This window comes from Epinephelus fuscoguttatus, linkage group LG6 (assembly GCF_011397635.1).
Source record: "Epinephelus fuscoguttatus linkage group LG6, E.fuscoguttatus.final_Chr_v1".
NCBI classification, from domain to species: Eukaryota; Metazoa; Chordata; class Actinopteri; order Perciformes; family Serranidae; genus Epinephelus; species Epinephelus fuscoguttatus.
The window spans coordinates 37,120,625-37,146,233 of record NC_064757.1 but is presented as its reverse complement, the minus strand read 5'-3'; the positions used below and the strand labels follow the sequence as shown (position 1 = coordinate 37,146,233).

Genomic DNA, 25,609 nt, shown 5'->3' with positions numbered 1-25,609 from the left:
TATCTACATTAAGATAGATAGATGAGGCTATTGTGCTGAGCTTTCTTCTTGTTACGAGGTTGTTGGTGGGGTGAAAATGAGGGTGGCCCTGCACAAGCGATCAAGAAGTAGCATTCAAAATATGATGATAATGTGAAGCATTCATCGGGTAATGGCATTAGCCAGTACACACTGTCTTAATAATTTGTGTTGTTGTTGTTTCCCCACAGAGATTCTCACATCTCTGTAGATGTTTGCAGGAGCCATTATGGTTTTTTGCCGCCACCACATCAATTGTTTAAGACCATTGCAAAACAGAATTCATACCCGCGCTCGTTTGGTGGAAGTTTCTGCAAAGCTAATTTAAAGTTGCAGAGATCAATAGCACCGGCGGGCTCATCCTCTGACTTATAGATTAGGAATTTGAAATTGTTTGCCACTCCCATGGAGCACATTATTGTGCTTCAATGGAATTTTGGAAAGTCATTTCAACACCTAATACAGTTAAAAACAAAACCTCTAATAGGTCAAAGCAGCCTCATGTGGACTATAATGTATCCGGACATATTGTGTTCATGGTCATATAGTCTCAGGACGATGATGTGAAAGGCGGTTTAAAACCAGGCGAGCACCTCAATCTCAGCAGTCATCAGGGACCCCCACTAAAAGGTTTCTGTGCTAAATTTTCATCATGTCCAGCGATTACAATTGCAAGAGGATTTCACAGTCTTTGCTCAGACTATTGCTTTTGAATTTGTAAAGAAACACTTTGAAGGGCTCAAGAAGCAAATGATTTGTGCAGAGGCTTCATCACTTTTTTGAAAAACGTATTTCTTTGAAAGGTCATGCGAGATGCTTTCGGTTTTTGCAGAGCTAATTTTAAACCAGAAGCTGACATGCAACCTTCTGACACATAAATGTTTTTATTTGACGATGTGGCTATCACAACTCCTTTTATACTTTACTAATGGAGAGCAGGAGTTACTGTAAATTTGCGTTTGCTTACATATCATATTGTTTACACTTGTAGCATTCTTTCAGTGTTTATATATTTTACAGTGAAAAAAAGAAGTTAAAAAACTGAATATTCACACTCTTCAGAGCAAAATCCTTCAATATTAAATTGTGATTCTCATATTTATTCCACCATTTCAAATATTTGTCTTTTTGATTTCTGACTCTACGTTATTCTTTCCATTTCTAAAATGCTATTTACATTTGACTCCCAGTTAGTAAATGAAGGTGGAGTAGGTTTTAACTAGTACTCTTTATTTGTTCAATTCTGTTGTTTGTGTGCAGTTCTATCACAACCTGAGCTGGGCAAGAATCGAAGGCACTGAGGTATCCTGAACAATAAAGTCAATTTGTTTACAACAAGTTAACCAGAATAATAGAAACCAATGGTTGAATATGTAATGATATTAATGTGGGGTGTGGATGCTTCAGAAGAAGCAAAAGACATATCAAGAAAAGGCCAATTCAAAGAAATGTGTAGGTAGGGGAGCATTCGCTGACTCTGGCCTTATATACACAAAAGCCATGTTGTAATATTAAATGACAGACAGGTGATTTATTTAATAATGAACCATTAATATAATCAGGCTGTGATCAATAAAGTTTAAAATCTTTTTTCTTCTAATTTTTTTTTTATTTTTTTTTTTTTGCTTTTAAAGTTGCCTGTGGAGTTTTCTTGTAAACAAAGTATGTTACTAAACATAAGTACATATGTATAATTAACATCAATGTATTTACATTAATGCATTTCCTTCTACATTAAACTTTTGCAAGGCTGTTTTTCCTTTTTAAATCCAGCATTGTGTGTGTCCCATGAATGTATAAAGAGAACTGGAATCAGCGTTGAAAGCAGGGCCCTATTCAGTCCTATGAAAGTTGCTGAGTGGCACAAAAAGCCAAAAAATGTTTGACTTTCCAGGTAAAGCAGGCCTAGCTTTCTTTCTAATGATCAGTAAGTAACACGGCTAAATGTTAGCTAGACCCGAGAGAGGACTGTACTGTACTGGCTGTTAGTTAATTCCTAGCTGGCCAGCATAGCAAATTGCCACAACCAGGGACCGGGTAGTGAGTGTTGGTCGACTGACATCCTCATTGCCATTCTACGGCAGCCCTACAAACATTGGTTTCAAAGCCTGGTGCACATCCTAGGGGGCCTGGTGTATCTATGCTAACTAGACTGCAGTCTTCTTCATCACTGCCTTTGCTGGCATAAAGTTAAATTTTTTGGCCCGCTAGGGACACCTGTTGGTCAATGGAAATAATGTGATACCACTGGGAAGGTTTTGAATCATGTCCCCCATTCTTTGGATTGATGCCACTCTTATCTGTCTGTTTAATATGAAGCTACGCAGCCCAGGAGACGGCTATCTTAGCTTAGCATCAAGACTGAAAACATGGGGAAACAGCTAGTGTGCTAACAGGTGCATTTTGTTAGCTTCCAATAGAGCCAGGTTAGCTCTTTCCTCCTGTATCCAGTCTTTATGCAAAGCTAATCAAGTGTTGGCTGTAGCTTCACATTGACTGGACCGATATGACATATATTTTTATATTTATCTTTAGTCTTTCTGTGTATCTATAACTGCTGCTTTAGCTTTAACTGTGGATTGTTTTGTACCGATTTCTCAGATATTTGACTTAAATAGTATTGTCTATGAGCTAAGTCAGGAATAAAATGCTCTAGACTATTCTTGGAGTATTCAGAGACCCTCTGTAGTGAACAAACAGCAGAAACCATCAGTGTGTCAAGCTGACTCATCTGTTGGTTGCTAATTTAATCACACCTGTGGCAGGTGAGAGGCCTTCTCAGTCATTGTGACATGTCAAAGTATAAAAAGCACAGGTGTAAATTATCAAATTAACAAAGAATGACATTTAGTAAGCCACTGTAGTATCAGGGTCCCTGTAGGCCCGTTTCACAGAAAACATGTGAACTTGTCACAGGTAAAAATAATTAAACAGTGTCGGCCTATTTCAGGGTCCTGGTTTCTCTCACTGGAACAGTTGAATAAAACAGAGCAATTGTTACTGTCAGTTGTAACATCTTTCTTTTTCCTACTATGACAAGTCAAAATGTCTGTTGTGAGAAAGGCCTATTGTGCATGCTGGTCCACTAACACACTGGCACTGCATACTAGCACACTTGAATAGAGAAGAACCATTGTTGATTGTATAATGCTGGGTTTCAGTCAAAGTCGGAGGTTGGAATTTCCCAGTTGAAATGTCCAACTTCCGGCCTCCAAGCGCTCCATGAGCACAACGCCCAGGTGTAAACAACAACCATGGCTGACCTTGATAAAGTGATGTTTTTTTGGCAAGTGCACACACACAGGGGCTTTTTTTTTGGGCATTTTTAACATTCTCGTAGTTACTTGTTTAGAGGAGATAACTTTCAAAGACTGTTTACTGTAACCAGCTACCCAATAACATTGGCAACCTATTTTGACATAATTAACGTTGTTTAGTTGATAGTTGATCATTTACAATGTGCGCTTTGATGGTTGTTGTCGATGTAGTTGCTTCTCTATGATGTCGGAGTAGATGAATTTGCCCCAAGTTTACAAGTACAGACTTTGACTTTGAGTGGCATTCCATTGTACTTTTCCAAGAAGGAGATTAGAAATTTTTAACCCAGTTGCCAGAATAAATGTTGACATTGTACATTTCTGCAAACCACCAATTTGTTACATTTATATGATTCATGTGTGGCAGGTATGCTGAAACTTTACGTTCTTTGGATTCAATTTTCAATTTTATGTTGTGATAACACTGGGGTTAACGTGGATAGGTTTTGGCACAAAAACCACTTAGTTGGGTTTAGGAAAATATCATGTCTTGTCTTAAAATACACGCTTTTGTCAGTGCAGACATGGCTGGCAGTTGGTCTCGAACAATGGTCTATTGTCTGCCAACCCAATCGCCAGAAAAAATGTTGGTCTTGTACGTTTCTGCAAACCACAGATACACACACAGTTACATTTGCACTTTATTATGCAGCGGCACAAAACCACTTAGTTATGGTTAGGTAAAGATTATGTATGGGCTTAATATAGCCATTTCTTAGGCCACAGTCCCTGCTGGAAAAGCAGCAATGTCTTGGTTAAAAACAACTGCTTTTTGTGGCATTATACCTGCTGGAAAAACAGGGATGGGTTGCTACAAAACACCCACACATGCTGCCTAAAAAGCCGCTGAAACACAGCAATGACTCCCGAAATCACAGCTGGTTTTGTTGTTTGAAGGTCTCGAAGAGTGGTCTGCAGCTTGGCGGGCGTCTTGCCTAGGTGACAAATCATCCACCATCTCCTCCACCTCCTGATGACAAAGTCAGCTTATATACTATGTCACTTTAGAAATGTTGATAGGATACATGTGAAATGTTCAAATGGTTCTCAGAAACGTACCAGATCTTCTTCTGCCAACTGGGCTCTGTCTGCTGCTTTGCAGCCTTCTTGCCTAGGTGTCACACCACCGTCCCCTCCTCCCTCTGATGACAAACTCAGCTTATGTAATGTAATTTGTACCACATCGTATGTTTCCCAACATTTTATTTTGGTACCTGGGCTGAAATTCTGAGTTGTCTGGAATGCAGCATTAGTGGCATCTTTGTTTTTCCTACTATGAGAAGTCAAAACATCTGTTGTGAGAAAGGCCTATTGTGTATGCTGGAACATAAACACACTGTCATTGCTCACTAGGGCACACTTGAATAAAGAGGAACTATTGTTAATGGCATTAGTGACATCTGTGCTTTTCCTACTAAGTCAAAATGTTTGCCAGGGGACTGTTAAATGTGTCACATGCCCAATTTGTAAACAGAGGACGGTTAACAGATGTTTTGAGGATACAACACACCAGGATCTAGATCAAATCTGTTTAAAGAAAACTGTCTGTGAAACACATAAAGTTTCAGATTCGAGAATTTATGCTATAGATTTAGAATTCAGATTTACTGCATATATAATTTATTCACAAATGTCAAGAGGAGCACAGTAAAATATTATATGGTTTGGATAAAAGACTTCCCACCTCTAAAACACTGCAAGCTCTTGCATACCACCCACGAGCATTTCGGGGCTGACACCACGCAGGCTTCCGTTATCATCCTCAAACAAGACACAAAGTGAAGCTCATCTGTGTTGATAATGATTTTGCCCGATGACCCTGACAAAGTGCAAACAGCACATTTCCATGTGCAACGTTGCCCTCGGCTCTTTTCAATCCTCTGTCTCTAGCTCAGCAGCGTTGACCCCTTTAGCTGTGCTCAATTTGTTGGTTACAAGACGATCTCAATGCCAACAAAGAGTGGGTGTTTTCTTTTCAAGTGAGAGATTTTGCATGAAATACCCCGGCTGTGTTCTTGCCTCGCACTGGCCCACTGGTCTTTACAGATTTTCAGTTTCACCCAGGAGCTACAGGATATCAACACTGATGTTATGTTTTGGATCACATCAAAAGGAAGAAGTTCTTCACATCATAGCCTGCGGGAAACTGCTGGCTTCGTCTTGCATATATTCAGACCTTCTCATTTTATCACCGTTTTGCTTGCACTGCCCACTTCATTTTGAATTCTCCAGGACTGCTACACAAGCTGTAAAGCTGACAACTTCTGAGCCCCTCTCCCTCATGCTGGGGAGAGAATGTATTACAGGCTCTCTCTGAGAGTAGATGGTGTCAAAAAGCATTCCTCTTACCTTGTGCCAACTGGGAATTTTCCACCTGGTCTACTAAAATGAGTTTTAGGTCTTTTGGGAGGTGAGTCTTTGTCAGATAGGACTGCACATGCATTTTGCAATTTGTAATACATTGTACAAATAAAATGAATAAGACATATTTGAAATAGTAATTATTAAAGAGTTTGTTTTGGAAAAGAAATATCTTACAAATGACCAACTCAGTGCATTAAGATCGGTGACACATATGCACACATATAATGTTTGTTTTGCACCTGTTGCACTCATGTATACAGTATATGGATGTGGACACCACTATTAGCTGAAGAAACCATGTTCATCCACTTATCCAGGGCAGCAGCCTGAGCAAGGTATTCTAGACATCCCTCTCCCCAGCAACACTTTCCAGCTCCTCCTGGGGGACCCTGAGGCTCTCTCAGGCCAGATGAGATATATAATGCCTCCAGCGTGTTCTGGGTCTACCCTGGCCTCCTACCAGTTGGACGTGCTCAGAAAACCTCTAATGGAAGGTGCCAGGAAGCATCCTGATAAGCTGCCCAAACCACATTACTGTAACTGGCCCTTTTTGACACGAAGGAGCAGCCACTCTACTCTGAGCTCCCTCCGGATGTCTGAGCTCCTCACCCTATCTCTAAGGCTGAGCTCAGCCACCCTAAGGAGGAAACTCATTCTGGCTGCTTGTATCCAGCATCTCATTTTTTTGGTCACTACCCAAAGCTCATGACCATAGGTGAGGGTCGGGACATAAATGGGCCAAAAAATAGAGACCTACCTTTCAGTTCAGCTCCCTCTCCACTACTAGAAGCCATGTATGCAGACCGAGTTCTTTGCACCAACACAAACCCACCCATCACCTCTGTCTTTCAAGTCAAGCAAGGAAAAGAGAGTTTTTCCAATGCTTAAACACTCTTTATTATAAGTGGAGCTTTGGGGAAGGGGTGTCAGCTTTGATTGATTAGTTTATAGAGCTGAAAAATTCAATCTGTGCTTGATGAACGGGGTTATTAGTCTGCACAATGCTCTTTTTGGAAGCTTGTGTACCACATAGGAGGCGCAATAATATGCCAAATTGCCCATGGAACATAATTAACTAAATCTGGACGTCAGTAAAATGTATGAACAAACAAGGCTGAGTTGAAAAAAGTTTAGAAGTTGCAGTTTAACATATATTTCATGGTTGGATTCAAACCATTGTAAGACATAGGCATGTAGAAACACAAAACAAAACAAGCTGTAAACAAAATATAAAACAGACATGTATATAAAATTATTGTTATTTGCCTCAACATTGAAAATGTCTTTGAATGTTACCTTTTGTTGTACATGGCTTGAAAGCAGCACTAAAGTCTTTAACTTTAAAAGATAAAATCCTCCATGCCATATTTTCTGTATGACTATAAAAAACCACAACCCAAATGTCAGAATATATAGTAACTTTTTCTTTTTCATTCTTATCTTTAGTGAGCCCCTTTTGTATCAGCAAGATTGATGCACAACATTAAGAATCATGCACTATTTGTTACACAGCAATTCCTGGCCACACCCTGCAGTATATTTGGGGGGAAGCAGCCTGAAGCTGAATCATGAGATCAGTTAAAAAAGGAGAGATACATTAAAGAGGCCATCTGTCATTTCAGTCTCTTTGGTTGTAATGCAATTTAACATTGACAAGCATACAGAACGAAAGTATAGAGAGGGTTAGGTACATTTGCCTCGAGCGATAAACCTGGCAAGTCTGGAAAAAATGAATAAACTCATCATTTCTCTTGCGTTTAAAAGGGTAGGCATATATCTCAAACTGACAGAGGCAAAACTGTCTTTAGTGGTAGACATTTCTTTTTTAAAGCTAAAGCTTTCAAGTTGTTGTCATGTTAACTTTTCTCTGAATTATTTTGGTAGTGCTGCACACACAAAAAAAGTAGAACTGACTTTGAAAAGGAAATAGATGCTCAAATTACTCCCAGAACAACAACAACAAAAACAAAGCTTACAAAAATAATGAGGGGAAAGGGAGAAGAAGAAGCACATGATTGCAAATAAGCTTGATGGTACCTTTTCAGATGGGTCAGTTAAAATAATCTTTGAGTAAATGTTCCTGCCTTACATTTTTGAGAATTGCAATAAAATTACAGTAGTTGTTAACAGGTCTGAGATAAGCAGGTGAAATAGAAATGTAAAACAATGTATCATCTGCATAACAACGGAAACAGATACCAAGTACCAGCCCAGAAACCTGGGCTTTGTTCAGCCCCTAAAAATATGACAAATGTTTACTATTTTACTAGGTTTGCATTCTGCAAGTGTTGCATCTGTGGCAGCTGAGATGACAGCTTATTCTATTTAAAAACACAAAAAAAATAAAGCGACAAGCATGTCTCCTAATGTCTTCAGTTGCTGCATACTTCAAGCCGCAGTGGACGTATTTGTAGGGGGCTTTAGCAGGATCCATTGTATGTACCTCCTTTTTAAAACAGCAAGGTTTATATACATGTTGCTGCTAACTGAGTACACCTCTGACACACCAACAGAACCACACACACCAAACGTACCTTAAAGCTTGTTGCAAACCATTTCATACTGTTTTGAAGGAACATATTTTTTAACCTTGGAACCATAGCAAAACAGTGCACAGGCTTCAGGCTGAAAATGCCCGTGGAGACAAGATCCGTAGTCTAGAGCCATGCTAGCACTAAAGTCAACATAACACTCTCATGATGACAATGCTAACATGCTCATGCTAACCAGATGTAATTTTACCATAACCACCATCTGAGCGTTGAGCGTTACCCTACTAATATTTTCCAATTAGCAAATATTAGTAAACACAGAACACAAAGCACAGCTGAGGTTATTTGCAGGTATTCAGTCATAAACCAAAACATTAGACAGCTGAAATGTTGGCACGATGATGCCACTAGATTAAAAGTGAAGAGGATCAGTGGCGCATCTCCACTTCTTCCTACCATGCAAAAATGAAGCCAAAATATCCTGGATACAGCTGCTGCTTTCTTGTGCTGTTGACATCATTTAAAGCCAGAGCTTGTGCAGTAGCAATCTTGGCGGCATCAACATTGATTCCTGCCATCTGACCAACTGGGAATAGTGCCATTGATTGTGATTACAAGTGTCACGGTATTAGACACCCCCTTTTTTTAATAACATCCAATAACTGACTAAAACCAAACTTCCATCCTTATTATAAAGTCTATTATCCAGACTTACATATCTCAATAACTGCTCAAAGTTGTGGACCAACCAACTGACCAACATACCATCATCCTTAAGGCCCAGACACCAAACCAACTTCAGAGAACTAGCAGCAATGAAGCTGCTGGCTGTTCCTGTGTCTTGCCCAGAAAGTTGCACAGGGACACACCGTAAAGGCTACAGTTGAATTCCAGCCAGCACACATGTTTTTTGCCTGCCTGAGGAAATAACTCTCCACACCAGCAGATGGCAGTCTGTTATCATTCAAAAAGGGAAACCCTTTGTGTCTTGACACTAATTAGCCAGTTAGCACATTAACAACACAATCTAATATTGACAGAACAAAACAAATTTACCCTTTGGCAGTGAACAATAATGCAAGCCATCACAAAATGTTTATGCTTAAGAGCCAAGTGGCTAACGAAAAATATTTCTTCATTACGTAAGTTTGTTTTGGTTGACTTTAGCTCTTTGTTTACTTTTCTCACTTCTGTTTCTCTTCACGTATGCTTGACTGATTTCATTTACCAACAGGCTCTGCTGTTGGTGACATCGATTCAACATGCTGAATCAGCCAAAAAAGCCAACAGGGGCTGACAAGGGACAGTGGTTAGGGGCACACAGCACCAACTGGGGCTACAGATGCTAACCCACTACCCAGCAATGACCAACCGCTGGTTGGGTGTGTCAGGGCCTTTAAAGACAATAACATGGCTAAAAATAAGGGGCCATTGAATGACTCCTGGGGCACACCACACGATGATATAGATTTACTCCCTCTAAAGTCAATCAATTTAGTAAGGCCTGAACTAGTCAAGAAAGATTTGACTTTTCCTGTTCTTTTTTAACAAATGCATTTCAAATGCACAAACATTTCAATTCAGCATTTTGTTTTCAGAATCAGAATCAGAATCAGAAATACTTTATTGATCCCCAAGGGGAAATTGTTTATGTTATGTTTTATGTTGTTTTGTAATCATGCATCATCCCCTATTCATATCGCTCAACTGATTCCACAACTGACACTACGAAGTGATTTTATACAACTGATCTTTGCAAGCATTGACTGTAAACACAGTTATTTCAATTTATGGCACATTCACACAGCAGACAGGTTTTAAGAATGCTGTTAAATGGTCTCAGGGGATCTACCAACGAGCAGACACATGAGGAAAAATATTTAATTAAAAGTTGCCATAGAAACAAAAGACAGAATACGACTAATTAGATGCCTTAAAAATGTTGGAAAAAGGTAAGATAGGAAAGCACTGTGAGAATAACAAGACAAGACATACACACACCTATACAATGTGTCATGATGCGCAAGCGTCTGCAAAATTAAGTCTTCATGCTACGTATTCACAGATATGCCTGGCTCCTGCTGTGATAATGCTAGTAATTCCTCTAAATGTACTGCAAATACAGTCAGATCCTCGGCACACTGCGTGCTCTACTGTATAATTTTCTGATGAGGGACTAGCTGTCAACAGGCTGATAGGGAGGACGGAGGACGTCCCATGTAAAGACTGAAATGAGATGTGATTTATGGCGTTCTCGATTACGTGTGTTGAAAGAACACTGGCATACGTATTCATGCAGGCATGAAGATATAGTCATGCAAACAAAATGTCTCCTATAGCCACACACACACTCAAACATACACATACATACACATGCATGGGATACAAATCCGCTTCTCTTTTTAATGTGGAATAAAAAGGCTAAGGGTCTAGGGACAAACAGGAAGTGGGTAGATGTATAAAAAGAAACCGACGTAATTTTAACCAGGGAGTCTTAACTCTGGGCAATGTGCAATGTAACGGGGCTAAGCAGGGGCTTTGCACAGTGATCCACATGGTGTGTGGCTTTATGAGAGGGCAGATGGTACCACTCAAGCAGGAAGTGATTGACATAATGACATGGCCGACCATGGAATGTGGGTGTATGTGTGTACAGAATGAGTGCATGCGTGTGTCTAAAGATACATCGTTAAAGTGGATTCAAAGAAATCTCTCTCTCTCTTTTTTCATTAAACCCTGCTATTTTTGTGCGCGTGTGCACGATATCCAGGAATTGCACTCTGTTTTGTCTGTGTGTCGACACATCAAGCGATAGCTGGTCCAAGCTGAAGGCCAGTCTCATCTCAGGGATCATGCATGAATAACCACACACACTTTTAACTCACCATACAGCTAAATAAACTTGTGCTAGCAGGCTCCATATGTAAGTACCTAAATGTCTGTGCGTCATCTGGTAGATAACAGAGAACACAAAGAGAAGGACTCCACTTTCAGCTGTTATGATGAATGGAGGTAATTATTTTCTTCTATTCTGGGGAGAACCTTAAGAACTGCTGGGACAAAAAGGCTTACTTAGCGGTCACATGCAGAGAAGTGGGGCTGTAATGTCTGGAATGACATCATTTGTTACCACTCTGGGACCAAAGGGGGGTAGACACTTTAATGGACAGTTGGGCCAAATTGTCATACTTGGTGATTAAGTTAAGAGGGAGGCTGCGTCACTTAGAGGGGTTACACAAGGTGTTCTATACCGAAAGGTCATGTGGTTGACTCCTGAAATGGACTGAAGTGTGTCTGTCAGCAGCTGCATGTGCCTTGTCTAAATGCCATCCAGCATGACACACAATCCCCCCTTTTCTCCCACAGTAAGTGCATTCCTACACACCTGTTTTTATGCACGTTTAACTTATTTCTCACTTAATCTTCCACTAAAGAGACAAAAAGGAGCAGCAGACAAAACAGCAGATATGTGTACAGCGACGAGGCACCTGATTCGGATGATATCACTCTATTTAATAGCCGCTCTGTGTGGTTCTATCTAGCCCATTCTCATTTGTACCCCATCAAAAACCAACACTCAACAGTGAATTTGGCATCAGACAATGATGCCAAAAGCCACCTTCTGTGGTGGTATGATATGCCACCTGTCGGCCAGGTGCTTTTAGCCGGACAGCACCTGTCACAGTAGTATGATACATGGAGGGGCAGTGTCAGTTTAAATCAGGGCTAGAGCTCACCTGTCACAAGAGCCCGGTCTCACTCCGAAGTCATCGAAATCTGACGCTTGGGCAGTGGCTTGTAGCGTCAGAAACCAATGAAAAAAGGCGTCCTTTACAACGGCATGATATGCGTCCGGTTGCCGTTATAGTTTAGCAGCCGTATAGTTACAGTAAGGTAGCGAAAGTCCGAGTACGGCAGGCAGGAGGGGTGGTGGACAGGTCCAACAAACACCACCTATCACCTGAGAGAGCAGTGTTCCTGATTCAAAGCCAACCCCTTTTTTTTTAAAACCTAACCATGTATTTTTGTTGCCGAAACCCAACCATGTGTGTTTGTTGTTAAAGGCAAGAAAAATATCAATTTGTGGTGTTGTACCAACATAGTGCGCTTATTTTGAAACAGACTGTATGTAAACGTTAAATGTCCAGTGAAAAGGGAAGTGTATCTTGAGAGAAGACAATGCATGTAACAGGCAGAGCTTGACACGGTGTCCCAGAACATCAACAACCAACACACCAACGGGACCTTGCACGTCGTATGTGGACGTGGAAAGTGGAGGACCAAGAACGCCAATATGTGACGAGGTTGGAGTGAGAATGTGTTGGTCATGGTGGTATGATACGCCACAGGAGGGCGTAAGTTAACGACATGATATAAGGAGTTTGAAAGTCCCTGTGAGGTGGGTGGGAAGGGTGGTGAAAAGGTCCAGCGAACCCCAACAATCTCCGGACTTTCACCCGAGAGCCCAGTGTTTGCTTCCCATGTGAATGTTGAGCCAAATCATGATGTTATTTTCCAAACCAAACCACCTGCTTCTGTTGCCTTAACCTAACCATGTGCTTTGTTGATATCCTGGTGTTGGTAGCAGCATCCAGGAATGTCAACAATGGACGCAGGAGGATACCTAATGAGTAATATGTAGACGTGAAAGTCCACTGACAAAGCAACAATACGTGACAACTTGTGATGAGAACGTGTTGCTGATTCTTAGCCTCACAGATATGGCTTATAAGGAGCCTGCAACACCTAATGTTAGGCTTTTATTAGCCTGTTAAATGGCTGTTTGCATATTCAACATCGTTAAAGGACTACAGTTAGGTTTTACTTTCTCTTTCTATATGTTTCGGTGCAAAAACTACAGGTACGTCAGGTAAAACAACCCTCTCTAGTTAGTCAAGGTTGACTCATGGTTTCATATGAAACATGAACCTCACCCTTTCTCAGTTTTTATACTATGTCACCTGACTTCCTCCTCAAAGAGCTCAATAGCTGGTGCACTATTATAAAACACGGGGATGACTAATTCATTTAACTGAAGCATCTGCGGTCAGCACCGAGCCAGAATATATTTTAGATGAAAAATAAAGATATGGGTGAGACTTATGACTCAGCAATTATTGAAAAGGTCTTTAATAAAAGACCATGAACATATGCTTTCTATCTGAAAACATTTTATTGTATATTGGTGGCCATCCATTCAGGTGTATCCAAGAAGTTCTGTAAGGTCGATTGTACAAAAGAGGCTAATAAGAGTGCACTCAAAAGAGTACCTGAGCGGACACCATCCCTGTATTTCTAGCACCCTCTGATGTTACCCTACAATACTGCAGCTCTAGTTATATTGCATATATGTGATACCCTAGACTGTAAAAATAATGGACGTAGTTACCGTGATGTCAGTCATTGCCTTGTGGTCTCCCGTTTTGAAGCCTCAAGTGCAGCATTCGGTCATCACCAATTTGTTTTTCTGGAGCCAGAAGTGGTCATATTTGGGCGAGAGGCTGGTGCTGTGGAGGTGTGAGGGGTGGATCTGACTGAGAAGCAAGCAGACAGTCTGTCTCTCAGTGCAGCCCGCCTTTAATTATGCATAACTTTAAGTCTTACTAAAATGCAAACAGGTGAGTTATATAAAAATGCACCCCCTGTTGGATACTCCTGGTATGACTTTAGAGTAAAGCCACTTAGGAAACTGTCTCTTCCTTGTTTTAATTGGCTGATACAAACATGTGACCTGGGTCAGAGTTCATTTTGGCCATCTTTGTTTTGAACGCATGCTGTAGAAGGTCTGTGGAGCATGGCCCACAGAATCTACCTCCATCTGTTAATGGAAAGCCTTGGAGACGCATGGTTTGTAAGTTTACTATTTGTTTACACCAGGTGACATTACTTATGCATACATCTTGTGATTTTGTACATGGTGATTATCGCTTCAAAATGCCTTGTGTATTTATGTTTTACTGTCATTTCAGTTTCACAGAAAGTCTGTAGTGAGTGAAACATGATGTCTCAAGACATGCAAGTAAAGACAGGTCCAATTTACCTCCTCGCCAGAGTCAGAATATATATTCAATAAGTTAAGGATCACCTGAGAATAAGATTTTTTGTGTTTTTTTGCCTTTGTGTGTTCGGTCCTCTTCCGCAGAGCTTGTCATATTGTTCTACAGTAGCACAATAGACAAGCCAAACACTGACATTTTTGTGTCAGCCACTGTAGCTCTCCTACATGTCTGGCACACAGGAGACGTATCAGTTGGTTGCAGTCTACAACCTCACCACTAGATGCCACTAGATCCTACACGCTGGGCCTTTAATGGCCTGATAATAGCCAAACTGACTACAAAACTGCAACCTTCCTCAATACAAGAAACAAGTATAAATGCCATATCACACTTTGTATGTGGTTTTCCATTGTTTGACTGGTGCACTCTTCCTCTGTGATAGTTTAATAAAGTAGCTTCACCAGTTCTTTATATCAGTGTGTCTAATATTCATATAAAAGTAGTGGATGGAAACACACAATAAAGCATTTTTTACTAAAATCCTAGAAATTCTATAAAAAAAAGTGCTATTTTTGGAAGTAAACTCAACTTTTGTGGGCCATTCTGGGAAAGAAAGTGAATTTGATGCCTAAATTGAAAATTTAGAGGGAGATTATAGTCTTCTGTTAAATATACTTAATTTATCTGTGGATCCGAATTAAAGGTCATCAGAAATCAAACGGATATTGGTGGAAGGGTGGAACTGTTTCATTGTATGCAAGCTGTGTGTTGTGACCAAATTCTGTAACAAATTATACTCAATAGAAAAATAAATTTTACACATTTACATTTGAATGTGAGATGTCATTTAGGCTTGACCGGTTGATAACCAGTTCCCATCAAATATATTTGAATTATCTCTCACACTGGTTATGGCTACTTATTAGGCACATCGGAATAAACCACTTAATTAAAAATATATGTCAGTTTATTTATTCAGTTTATTTATATTTTTTAAATTTTATTTTATTCATTTCAATTTAATTGTCTATTTCCTTCTTGCCAAATACTTGCTTATATTATTTATTTATTTGTTTATTTATATATTTATTAATATATTTTTATATCAGAACATTTTCTCCTGGGTTGAAATATGTTTATTTATCATACCACACGGACCGTTTTTGAAGGCACAGTCTTATAACAAATGTTTTATCTGTAATTGAATATTTTGTCACTTTACCTTCAAAGAAAAGGGGAAAAACAGAACACTTTGTAACTATGGTGTGATGAAAGAATTGTGCTCCAATTTTGTTATAAATAAAAATTTAAATTATATATATATATATATATATATATATATATATATATATCATTAAGTAGAAATTACACAATATTCCAGATAAAATGGGGAAACAGCTAAGCACCAACAGGTGCTGTCATGATGTAGGAAAAAAAAGATAAGATGAAGAATATAAATATGATCCCTACGATAGTAAAATGACATTGAATACAATGACAACTCTGAGGGTTTGTCTAAAGGAAATCATATAATTTATTCTTTATAAGTTCTTTTAAGTGGCTCTTAACAATGACTACTGCTGCCAGTCGCCTCTGTCATAGCAGCTTTTCAAAAGTAGTCTCAGCACAGGTCAGCACCTCTTATAACAAGCAACAAGTAGAATCACATCCAATTTGCAAACAAAGACTGCAAAAAGGAATATTTTGTGAATGGGTTTTAAGGAGATCAGATTGTCTGACCCACAGTATGAGGAGAGGATGGCACACTGAAGGAAGAGCATGTGTTTCTAGTGGTTTTCTTTTTCTGTCACAAAGAGCTGAACAGGCAGTTTATTTGAAGTCAGCAATAAACAGACACAACCCGAACACAGAATAGTCAGATCAGGTGCGCCACGTGTTGCACTGACCTCTAAAATAATTGATATGACACAGTTACCTGTGGCTTGTGTTTGACTGGGGTCACTGTGACCTCCAGGGGGATCAATGTTTGGACTTTTGATATATAAAAAGACAGATCTTATACAAAAACCCCCATGATTAAAGATCCAGTGTGTAGAATTTCTGGGATATATTTGCAGAAATAGAACATGATATCATGAGTATGTTTTCTTTAGTGTATAATCACCTGACAATAAGAACTGTTGTGTTTTCATTAACTTGATATTTGCTTTTTATATCTACATAGGGAGGAGGTCTTTGTCTGAAGAGATTGCCATAGAGCACCGCTATGTTTCTGCAGTAGCCCAGAATAGACAAACCAAATTGCCACAGCACTTTGCAGCCCCTCCGCAATGAGCAGCATTGGAAAAACACACATCGTTTAATGTGAAACTGCTTTATCCAGTGATTTTACTGCTTTAAATCACCAGGTCTGTTTGTTCTCGAGAGGAAGAGACCTCCTTTGATAATATGGCTCCTGGTAAAAACTTCCTGAACATCTGGATCTTCAGTTATGAGAGAAAAAAGGTGAGCACACATTAGCAGGTTAATGTAAAACCTGCTTTATTCAGTACTTTTACTGGTTTAAATCACCATATGTGATTGTTTTGGAGCAGAAAAGACCTCTGCGGATTATTTGGCTCATGGTAAAAACCTCCTGAACATTGAACACTGAAGGAATCCTAACCGGGAGAAGTTTCAGTCAGTTGCAGTGTGCAATCCTCACCACTAGATGTCGTTAAATCCCCTTAAATCTTAAATGATCTCAGTTCTTGGAAAACAAATTGGGAAAACAGTCACTTGTGAGTCATTACTGCCTTTTGATAAAGCTCTATTACACCTCTGTACTGAACTTTAAAAACACAACTTTTAGTTTTCTTAATTTATTCCCTGTTAGGATTTAATTTCAGAGCTTCAAATCATTGCTTCTGTAAACTGCACTAGTACGGACACTGGCTTGAAATCAATCTGTATCAGAGTGTGCCAAACTTGGCCGGTTCTTCCGTCTTTACTACTGCAGCTAGTTTAGTGTCATTTGTAAATTCATCACTGCTTCCTTCATAATATTGCTATAGCATTTCTCAAAAGTCTGGAGGAACTGCCTTTGCACATGCCTTGTCTGCTGTGAACAAATCATACAATAGATTAAAGTTAAAGAGCTAATATCGCTCTTTAATTTGAAACACTCTGCATAATTATTTAAAAAGGGATCAACTGAAAGCACAAGTCGAAAGCCCTGTAAAGGTAAACCCTCAATAAACGGTGTCTTCTCAGGCTGTTGGTTTCATTTTAAGCGCACTTAGTCTTTTGAAAAAGGATTTAAAAATCTCAATGGGATTCTCTCGGGCAGATGAAGGCTAAATAAAATTAATACCAACCTCTGAAAAGGCTGGTGGTTTGATTTCATTTGTGTTCAGCCTCTCTGCATTGTGTGTTCAAGGTCTTCTGATGCTCATTTGTCTGTTGGCTGTTGGGTGTTTAGTGTAACATTAAATTAGGGGTTTATCTTATGTGCTTTTCAGCCTTTTCCTTTGAGTTTCCTTTACAGATCTAATCTTTATCCTCCCCAACTAATCCGCCTTTACTGCAAGTTAAAGAAGATGACAGTGAAAAGTCTACATGTTGCAGCAGTGACACACCTTACCTTTCCCTTGCCTCCCTCTGAAGGCCCTACAGTAGGCTCTAGGAGGAGTGTGGATGCGAGGAGAGTCGGCTGTTGCATGCTGAGTGATGACGATAGCCGACATAACTAAACCCACCCACAGTTCATTTAAATGCCCGCGCACGGCTCTCTCCCAGCTCGTCACTGTGTCTCCCGTTGCTCTGCATTTATAAGGCGCCCCGGTGCGCGGAAAGGCACAAGCATGCCTCGTCTCTAGAGAGGCAGAGCGCGTCGCTGGTTTCCTTTTTGGATGAAAGACCTGTGCAGCCGCTGCTGAGGAAGAGCGCAGGAGTTTTACCCCAAGTTGACTGCAGCAGGTCGTTGTGACGGCGACCTTGTTCTCAGGGGTGAGTTGTGTCGTTTTTAATCACTCTGTGCTGCCTTTATATTTGTCCTTTTGTTTCTGACGGAAATTGAGGCTGCGCATTCCCTCGGTGGATGAGGATGCAGAGGAGCGATTATAGAGGATGAATGGAGCGTTCCTGAACTAATGTGTGAACCTGTGGCTAAGACAGGATGTATCTTACTAGAAAAATATCTTTGTTGCACAAAATATTAAAGTTTCCAGCCTGGTTGTTGTTGTTGTTGTGTACTCACCAAAAAAAAGTGTCGACAGAACTTGCTGTTGTGGGAAATGCCTTTTAAATTCAAGCTCGATGGAACATTTTGTGCGTTTTTTGGTGATTGCATAAAACAGAGCAGTGCAAAATGAACCCAAACTAGATTTGAATGACTTGTCCCTGCATATTTGCTGACTCCTAAAATGTGTTTTGCATTTAAACAGTGTTTATAGATGCAATTTTAAATAATGTCATCAGGTTTCTTTGCATTTTGTGACTGGCTTTTTTTCCTCTGAGTAGCAACACGCAGGTCTGTAGCTGCATGTATGCTGGACTTCTCTTGACAACAGAGACCAGAGTGAGGAGGGAAAATCTTGTTTTTACAGCCAGGGAGTTGTTGCAGAAATGTATCATCATCTGGTCCATCTGTATCTGTTGCTGTAGTGGAGGTGGACATTTGAAAGCTGTTCTCCAGTTTAGTTTGCTGTTGCATGTTGAATGATGGTGATGATGATGGCACTCGACGTAACTGAGCCCACCTGTTTGATGTACGTATGGTCAGACTGACCTGTTGGTGCAGGGCGCACAGACTGACGTATGAAAGCCAAACCTGTCTGACTAATATCACCCGGTACCCGGTTAATTAAGCCATATATATATTTCGGTAAATGTACCGTGTAAAGTAACAATAAAGCTGTTAGAAGTAGGTTTTGCCTCTCTGCAAGACATGGCCACAAAAACAGCTAAAAAGGGACCCAACATTTGGCCCCTGGATGGTTGCCCACTTTATCCAGCAGGTATTTTATAGCACCTTCATATTGTGGTTAGAAATAGCCTACGTGGCTTTTTTGTCTCTAAACGACCGTTGAAACGAACAAACAAACAAATGTTTGCAAATGCAAATGCAATGCATCACACGCCCTGTGTGTAAACAGAACTACTTCAAACTTTACAGTAAGAGGAATTCCTCCAGAGCAACAAACCAGGAATTATCTCGTGATTAATGACTACCTAATAAGTACTTTCTGAATGACTGTAGATAATGATGCACTCGAGCACAGCCCTGCTAATCTTTCCACGTACAAATGATTATTTGATATCCCGTGAGCCTTCGCGCAATTTCCTTGATGAAACGTTCATTTAGCTCAATCAGGTGCGAAATGGAACACCGCCAATAATTAACAGCGTTGCATTAATATTTAGAACATTAGCTCTTAACAGTGAAACCGTCCTTACCTCGAGCCAGACACTGCATCAGCCTCACAAAATCAGATTCCAGTCTTCATATTCAGAGCACATCTCTATCAATATTCACACCCGTTTATTGGCAATTTCTGATCTTCGTAGGGTGCAGCTGCAAAGAGGTGAGGATTAAAGGGCCGCTTACTTAAGTTATTCCTGCGCCTCGGGACACTTCCAAGACGCGACACTTTTTTTTCCTACAGCCACGAACTTCAGATCTGATCCCTCCGATGTGTCATTTCATTGAGTATCAGTGGGTGTGGTGTTGAAGTGGTGGAACAGTCAGACTTTTTTGTCACTTGTGGCACAATATATGAACATCTGGTGACTTTTTGGACTCGGGGGAAGTTTATATCACAGCCACATCACACATTCAAGGACACAGCACGGTTTTAAAAACATCTGAGCTGTTGCAGAGGAGCGGGGATAACAGCAAAGTGTAGTGTGAAAACGAAGCTGCTGTAAAGGCGGAGCGCTGACCTTGGTGCTGAATTCTTCCTGCCGTGCGCCGCGTGCCTGCCCCTCGTATACCGACTGCTGGGCGCGCGCAGAGCACCTCAGCTGACGTACTGTACATTCCAGGCGACGCCGCCCACGCGCCCAGATGCTGCGACTTTAAAGAGCAGCTAACGCGCTTATTGTGCATTAGAAGAAGTAAAAGGCATCACTGTGGCGTCTGGTACACGGGGCGGGAGGGCAGAGACAATAAAACGCAGGGTGAAATTTAAGAAAGGAGGCTCCAGGAGCGCAGGAATCTGATCCAGTCACATGCCTTGTTGTTTTTCTCTGCTCAAAAGTTATGCAAGGATACGTGTAAGCATGCTTGGTATGTGTCCTTGCACTCCAAATAAGAAGTGAAGCGTTGGCATTTCCTCTGAGCGAAGTATTGTAATAAACATTTGCTGGCTATAATCAGAGGCTATTGATATGCTCTATTTATGCTCTGTATAACAGGAGGCAACCCCATCATTCTGCACTACATAAGTAAAGTTTGTCATTTTGAAGGCTACAGCCTCTCAACCAGACACTTCTGTGCAACTTAAATTGGCTGAAAATTGTGGGGAAAAAACCCCCACTTACATAACGTTTCACCTCTCACTCTCTGGAGAAAACCGGAGGTGGAGGAAATACTCAGAAGTATAAGTAGCAATCCTGTCATGTGAAAATAAGTCCTACTCTCAAACCAGCAAAATATACCTTAAAGTATCAAAAGAGTCTTTATGCAGAATGTCCCGATAATACAGGGTTACATAACAGGATCACTGTCATGTTAACTGCCATATACTGCTGGTTGTCATGTTGGGAAGGTTACTTTTAGAAAGTAATAGGTCACAGATTAGTTACCCTGTTAAAAAATTTATTGAGTGATGCCACTGTTTTAATTACTTCATCAAGTATTGATCACTTCTTGATTACTTTTCTAACCAATGTTTCAAACTAGGCAATAAAGCTTAAAAAATAGTCAAAGCCAAAAGAAGGCATTTGGTTGTTTTCTACATATGAACCTTTTACTGAAAATAATATTTTTGGATGTAACCTCTTTGTGATCACCAACGTTTCGATCAGTCACTGTGAAATCCACTGCAAAATTCAGATTTTTAGAACATGTTTGATTCCATTTTAACTGTGTCACTTTTATTTATATGTGTAGATGCGACAGAGAGTGATTTGTTAACGTCCAATCAAAGTGTTCGATGCAAAGTGCTGCACACAGATGACAAAGACTGATTGATTTTATAGTTTTTCTAAGGAAAGACGGTAACTATAGATGTTAAATAAACATAGCTAGAATTAAACGTACAACATTTCCATTATTTAAAATGTATATGAATTATAGAAGTATAAAGTAGCTTAAAATAGACATACCACAAAAGAAGTACCACAAATTCTTGAGTAAGTACTTAGTTACTTTTCACCACAGGAGATATTTGCCTGAAACATTACAGCAGGGAAACTCAACTTGCTTTACCAGGGGGCCACTTCTGCAAAATGACAGGAGACCAGGGGCCCAGTGATAAACAAACAAAACAATATTTATCAGCATATAAACAAACTGCCTGTTCTAAACCTTTTGTCGTTTGCTGATATCACTTATCTTTGCCAAAAGGGAAATCTTTGCACAGCAGCCCTGCACAGATAAGGTGTACGCAGGGGTGTTTCTAAGATTTAAAGACCTCTGGCAACCTGGTCTCACTCCGAAGTCGATATCTGGAGCTTGAGCTTGAGCAACTTGCAACGTCCAACACTGACGAAAAAAGCCGTCCTTTAACACTGGCATGATACGCAGCCAGTCGGCGTTATAGTTTAACTTTGTTCGGTGGTGTCAGGGGGAAACCTGGCGGCGAAAGGCTGAGTAGGGCGGGCATGAGGGGTGGTGGGTGGGTCCAAGAAACACCGGTGTTCATGTCTTGTAAGATTATAAAGCAAAACCCTGGTCTTTTTTCCAAAACCTAACCACATGCTTTAGTTGTTGAAGGAAAAAGTCAATCTGTGGTGTTGTAGAACTTGACACGGTGTCCCAGAATGTCCAACGCAACCAGGGTACCTTTCACGTCGAATGTGAACGTGGAAAGTCCATGACCAAACGTGTGACAAGGTTGGAGAGAGAATGTGTTGCCTCTGTCGGCGTCCAAGGGATCCTCACCTGGCACTTTCTTTTTTAATAAACAAGCTTTATTTTGATGCTTTTATGCACCTTTTTAACATTCCAAGTACAAAAATATCCTCCGTGTGAATCGTCGTGAATTAGAAAATGTTCAATAGGCCACCCGGTGCCCTATTGTGAGCCAGATTTAGCCCACAGGCCGTAAGTTGAGTATCACTGCATTGCACTCTGATACAGTCTTTAGTCACTGTGATGCCATTACTGAGGATCACAAGAGGTATGAGCAGGTCTGATCAGTTGGATAATAGACTTTCACATCCATGACGATATTTTGCATCCGCAGCTCAGCAGCATGTAATGATCTGTGTAATATTGCACTCTGCTTGAATGACTCATATACCCTCTTTGACTTATGTTAAATCAACGCACTGTAAACAAATTATGCAGTGAAGGTAATTTCCTCTCCAACTAATAGAACTTCTACTTCCCCTCCTCCTTCTGTTGCTTTTCAGAAACATCCCTGGGGACACACATATACTCACACGCAAGCACACACACACAGGCACCATGCAGGAGTCAGAGCCCACAGTGTGCCAGCTGCAGCCCAACATCATCTCAGTGCGTCTTTTCAAGAGGAAGGTCGGTGGTCTGGGCTTTCTGGTGAAGCAGAGGGTGTCCAAGCCGCCTGTCATCGTGTCTGACCTCATCCGTGGCGGTGCGGCAGAGGAGTGCGGCCTGGTGCAGGTGGGTGACATCGTTTTGGCTGTCAACAACAAGCCCCTGGTAGACCTGTCCTACGAACGGGCCCTGGAGACGCTGAAGAACGTTTCCCCTGAGAGCCACGCTGTGCTGATCCTCCGTGGGCCTGAGGGCTTCACCACCCACCTGGAGACCACCCTGTCTGGAGATGGCCGCCAACGCACAGTGAGGGTCACACGTCCCGCTTTCCCACCCTCAAAGTCCTACGAGCACTGCTCCCCTCTCAGCCCATTCAGCCCCGGGCAGCAGCAGCAGGTCAACAAGGAGCCCCAGCTTAGGGCCATTGAGAACCTATCCTCTCCGTCCATCACTCAGTCGCTCCTGCAGAGGGGAGGCGTGCAGGTCCAGGACCCCCTGCTGACGAGGGACGGAAGCCGCGGCACTCTCCTGTGCAATGGGCTGGAGGAGAACAATGAGCTGCTGAAGGAGATCGAACCGGTGCTGCGCCTCATCAAAAACAGCAAAAAGGAGATCAATGGAGAAGGACAGAGGAATGTGGGGAGAAGAGACGCCGAGATTCAAGTGGCCTGGTAATTTGTGATGAGATACTATCCTATCGATCCCTCAGTTAAAGTGTCTTTGTGCTTGTTTCTCTCCACAGTGCAGGTCTGAGTTAGAGCCAGGGTAGAATTAGAATCACGATTTAGGTCAGGGACTTTTCAAAGAGATGGTTAGTGGCTGACTCGAGAGCCAACACCTGGCCCTCTGATTGAAAGAAAGTCTGCCCACTCACTCTGCCACCCTGCAGTCCCTAAACTACCTGACCCAGCTGCGTTGCATTAGCAGCTACAGACAGGCTCTCATTCACCTAATATGACTCAGTATACAGTGCCAGGTAATTACTGTCTGCACGCTGATCTCCAGCAAACCTCAATTAAGATGACATCGCTCACAATATTCATCATGACCAGCTCGGTTGCTATTCTCCAATTACTGGGGCAACTGCGCTATGAAGCTTCTATAAGCTTTTATAAACAAACAATTACATGAAACTTCCTCCCTTGGACCAAGATTTTGGGTCATTTACCTACATTTTTGGCCTGAGATCAGTTAAAAAATTTTCAGGAAATGATTGTAAGGATGCTATTGCAATCAGTATGGAGCAAGAACAGTAACTTTTGGTACTGAAAACAAAATCTGGCATTGAATAGGGAAACACTGGCTCTTAAATAAGTTATGCTGAAAAATAAAACCCAGGCATTACAAATTATTAGCATCACATTAAGTCAGATCTGCAGAACAAGAGCAAGGACAGTAAGTTTTGGCATCAAAAATAAAATTTTGGCATTGAAAAATGAAACATTAGCACTGAAAAAAAAGTTCCACTGAAAAAATAAAACTGTTATTAATTATAAATATTTGTATTTTATTTTTTATTTATTTTTCAGAGTGATTTTTTTAATCCTTAAAGGGTTTTTTTTGTTTTTTTTTATTTATTGTATTTTATTTTTTATTTTTAATAATCTTTATCTGATATTTTCCAACATTCTGATAATTTCCTCCCTTTGCAGAGTGATAGATTTTTTTTAAAATCCTGAAAGTTTTTTTTTCCTTCTTCTTCTTCTTCTTCTTCTTCTCAGTATTATTATCATTATTATTATTATTATTATTATTTTAAACTTATGTCACTCTTTTGGTGTGAGGGGTTAGATTCTGAGGGGAGGGGGCAGGGAAAACATGATTTCCACAGAATCTGCATACACAGGAGAGAACGTCTCTCAGTAATGCAAGAGTGATGTGACAAACACTCACAAGACTGGCATAGAAAAACACATCAGAATGACAAAAATATCAAAATAAAATTATGCGTGATGTTTTATTTTTCAGTGGAACTTTTTCCCCTCTTTTTAATGCTAAACCTTATTTTAATGCCAAAACTTACTGTCACTGTTCTCGCTCTGTACATCTGCCTTGACTCGATGCCACAGTTCAGATATAAGTGTTAGGATAGACATTAGACACAGTATCTGCTTCATTAGCATCCGTGTCAATTCCCATATTAATGTGACATAGTAGACCCCAATTAGCATACTGCAACACAAAGCGTGTCTCAAACTTGTCATTGGAAGATTTGTTATTTGTTTGCAAGAGAGCGAAACTTCCAAACAGTCCCTCTTGGTTATGGAGGTCAAGTGCAGCAGTGTTTCAGCGAGCGAGTCGTTGAGAAGTGTGAAATTGGCAACAAGTATGTGCGTTCAACATTTCTACTTCTTAACATTTAATGAGAGAGGCTGACAAATGTGGGACTGGGATTGCTTTTAGTTTGTTTCAAGTTTTCACTCTGGACCAACTATTCATAAGGCTTTGCAGCCAATATTCCATCCCCGGCTCGGTCTAAATGGTCTGCACAGTGTACTGTTGATATTGGCATCTCAGTTATTTGCTATTGTGCTCCCACGACCGATTGAAATCAAATAGAGGCTACAGTCTCCTTTAATCAATATGTCATTCTTGACCAATCTATGCACATCCTCCTCTCTTTCATAGATACACTCTGAGTGATTCATTGCAGTCCAGGAGGACAGTGAAGTCTTTCTGAAATGGCCTTTTTTTCTCAATGGGGTTGAAGCTTATACAACATAAAGAACACGTTGACATTTGGTCACCAGGAAGGAGCTAACTTAATTAAATTTTTGGCTTTGAAAGGTGGCC

General features: G+C 40.6%; 1 protein-coding gene across 1 annotated transcript in view; it reads left to right on the top strand.

Moving 5' to 3' along the window:
• The first annotated feature begins 17,942 nt into the window (after positions 1 to 17,942).
• nos1 (nitric oxide synthase 1 (neuronal)) overlaps positions 17,943 to 25,609 on the top strand; it is a 66,622-nt gene continuing 58,955 nt past the window's right edge. The window contains exons 1-2 of the mRNA XM_049578467.1: positions 17,943 to 18,138; positions 22,711 to 23,487. Coding sequence (XP_049434424.1) covers positions 22,766 to 23,487 — 722 coding nt within the window. The 5' untranslated portion in view covers positions 17,943 to 18,138; positions 22,711 to 22,765. The remainder of the gene's footprint in view (positions 18,139 to 22,710; positions 23,488 to 25,609) is intronic.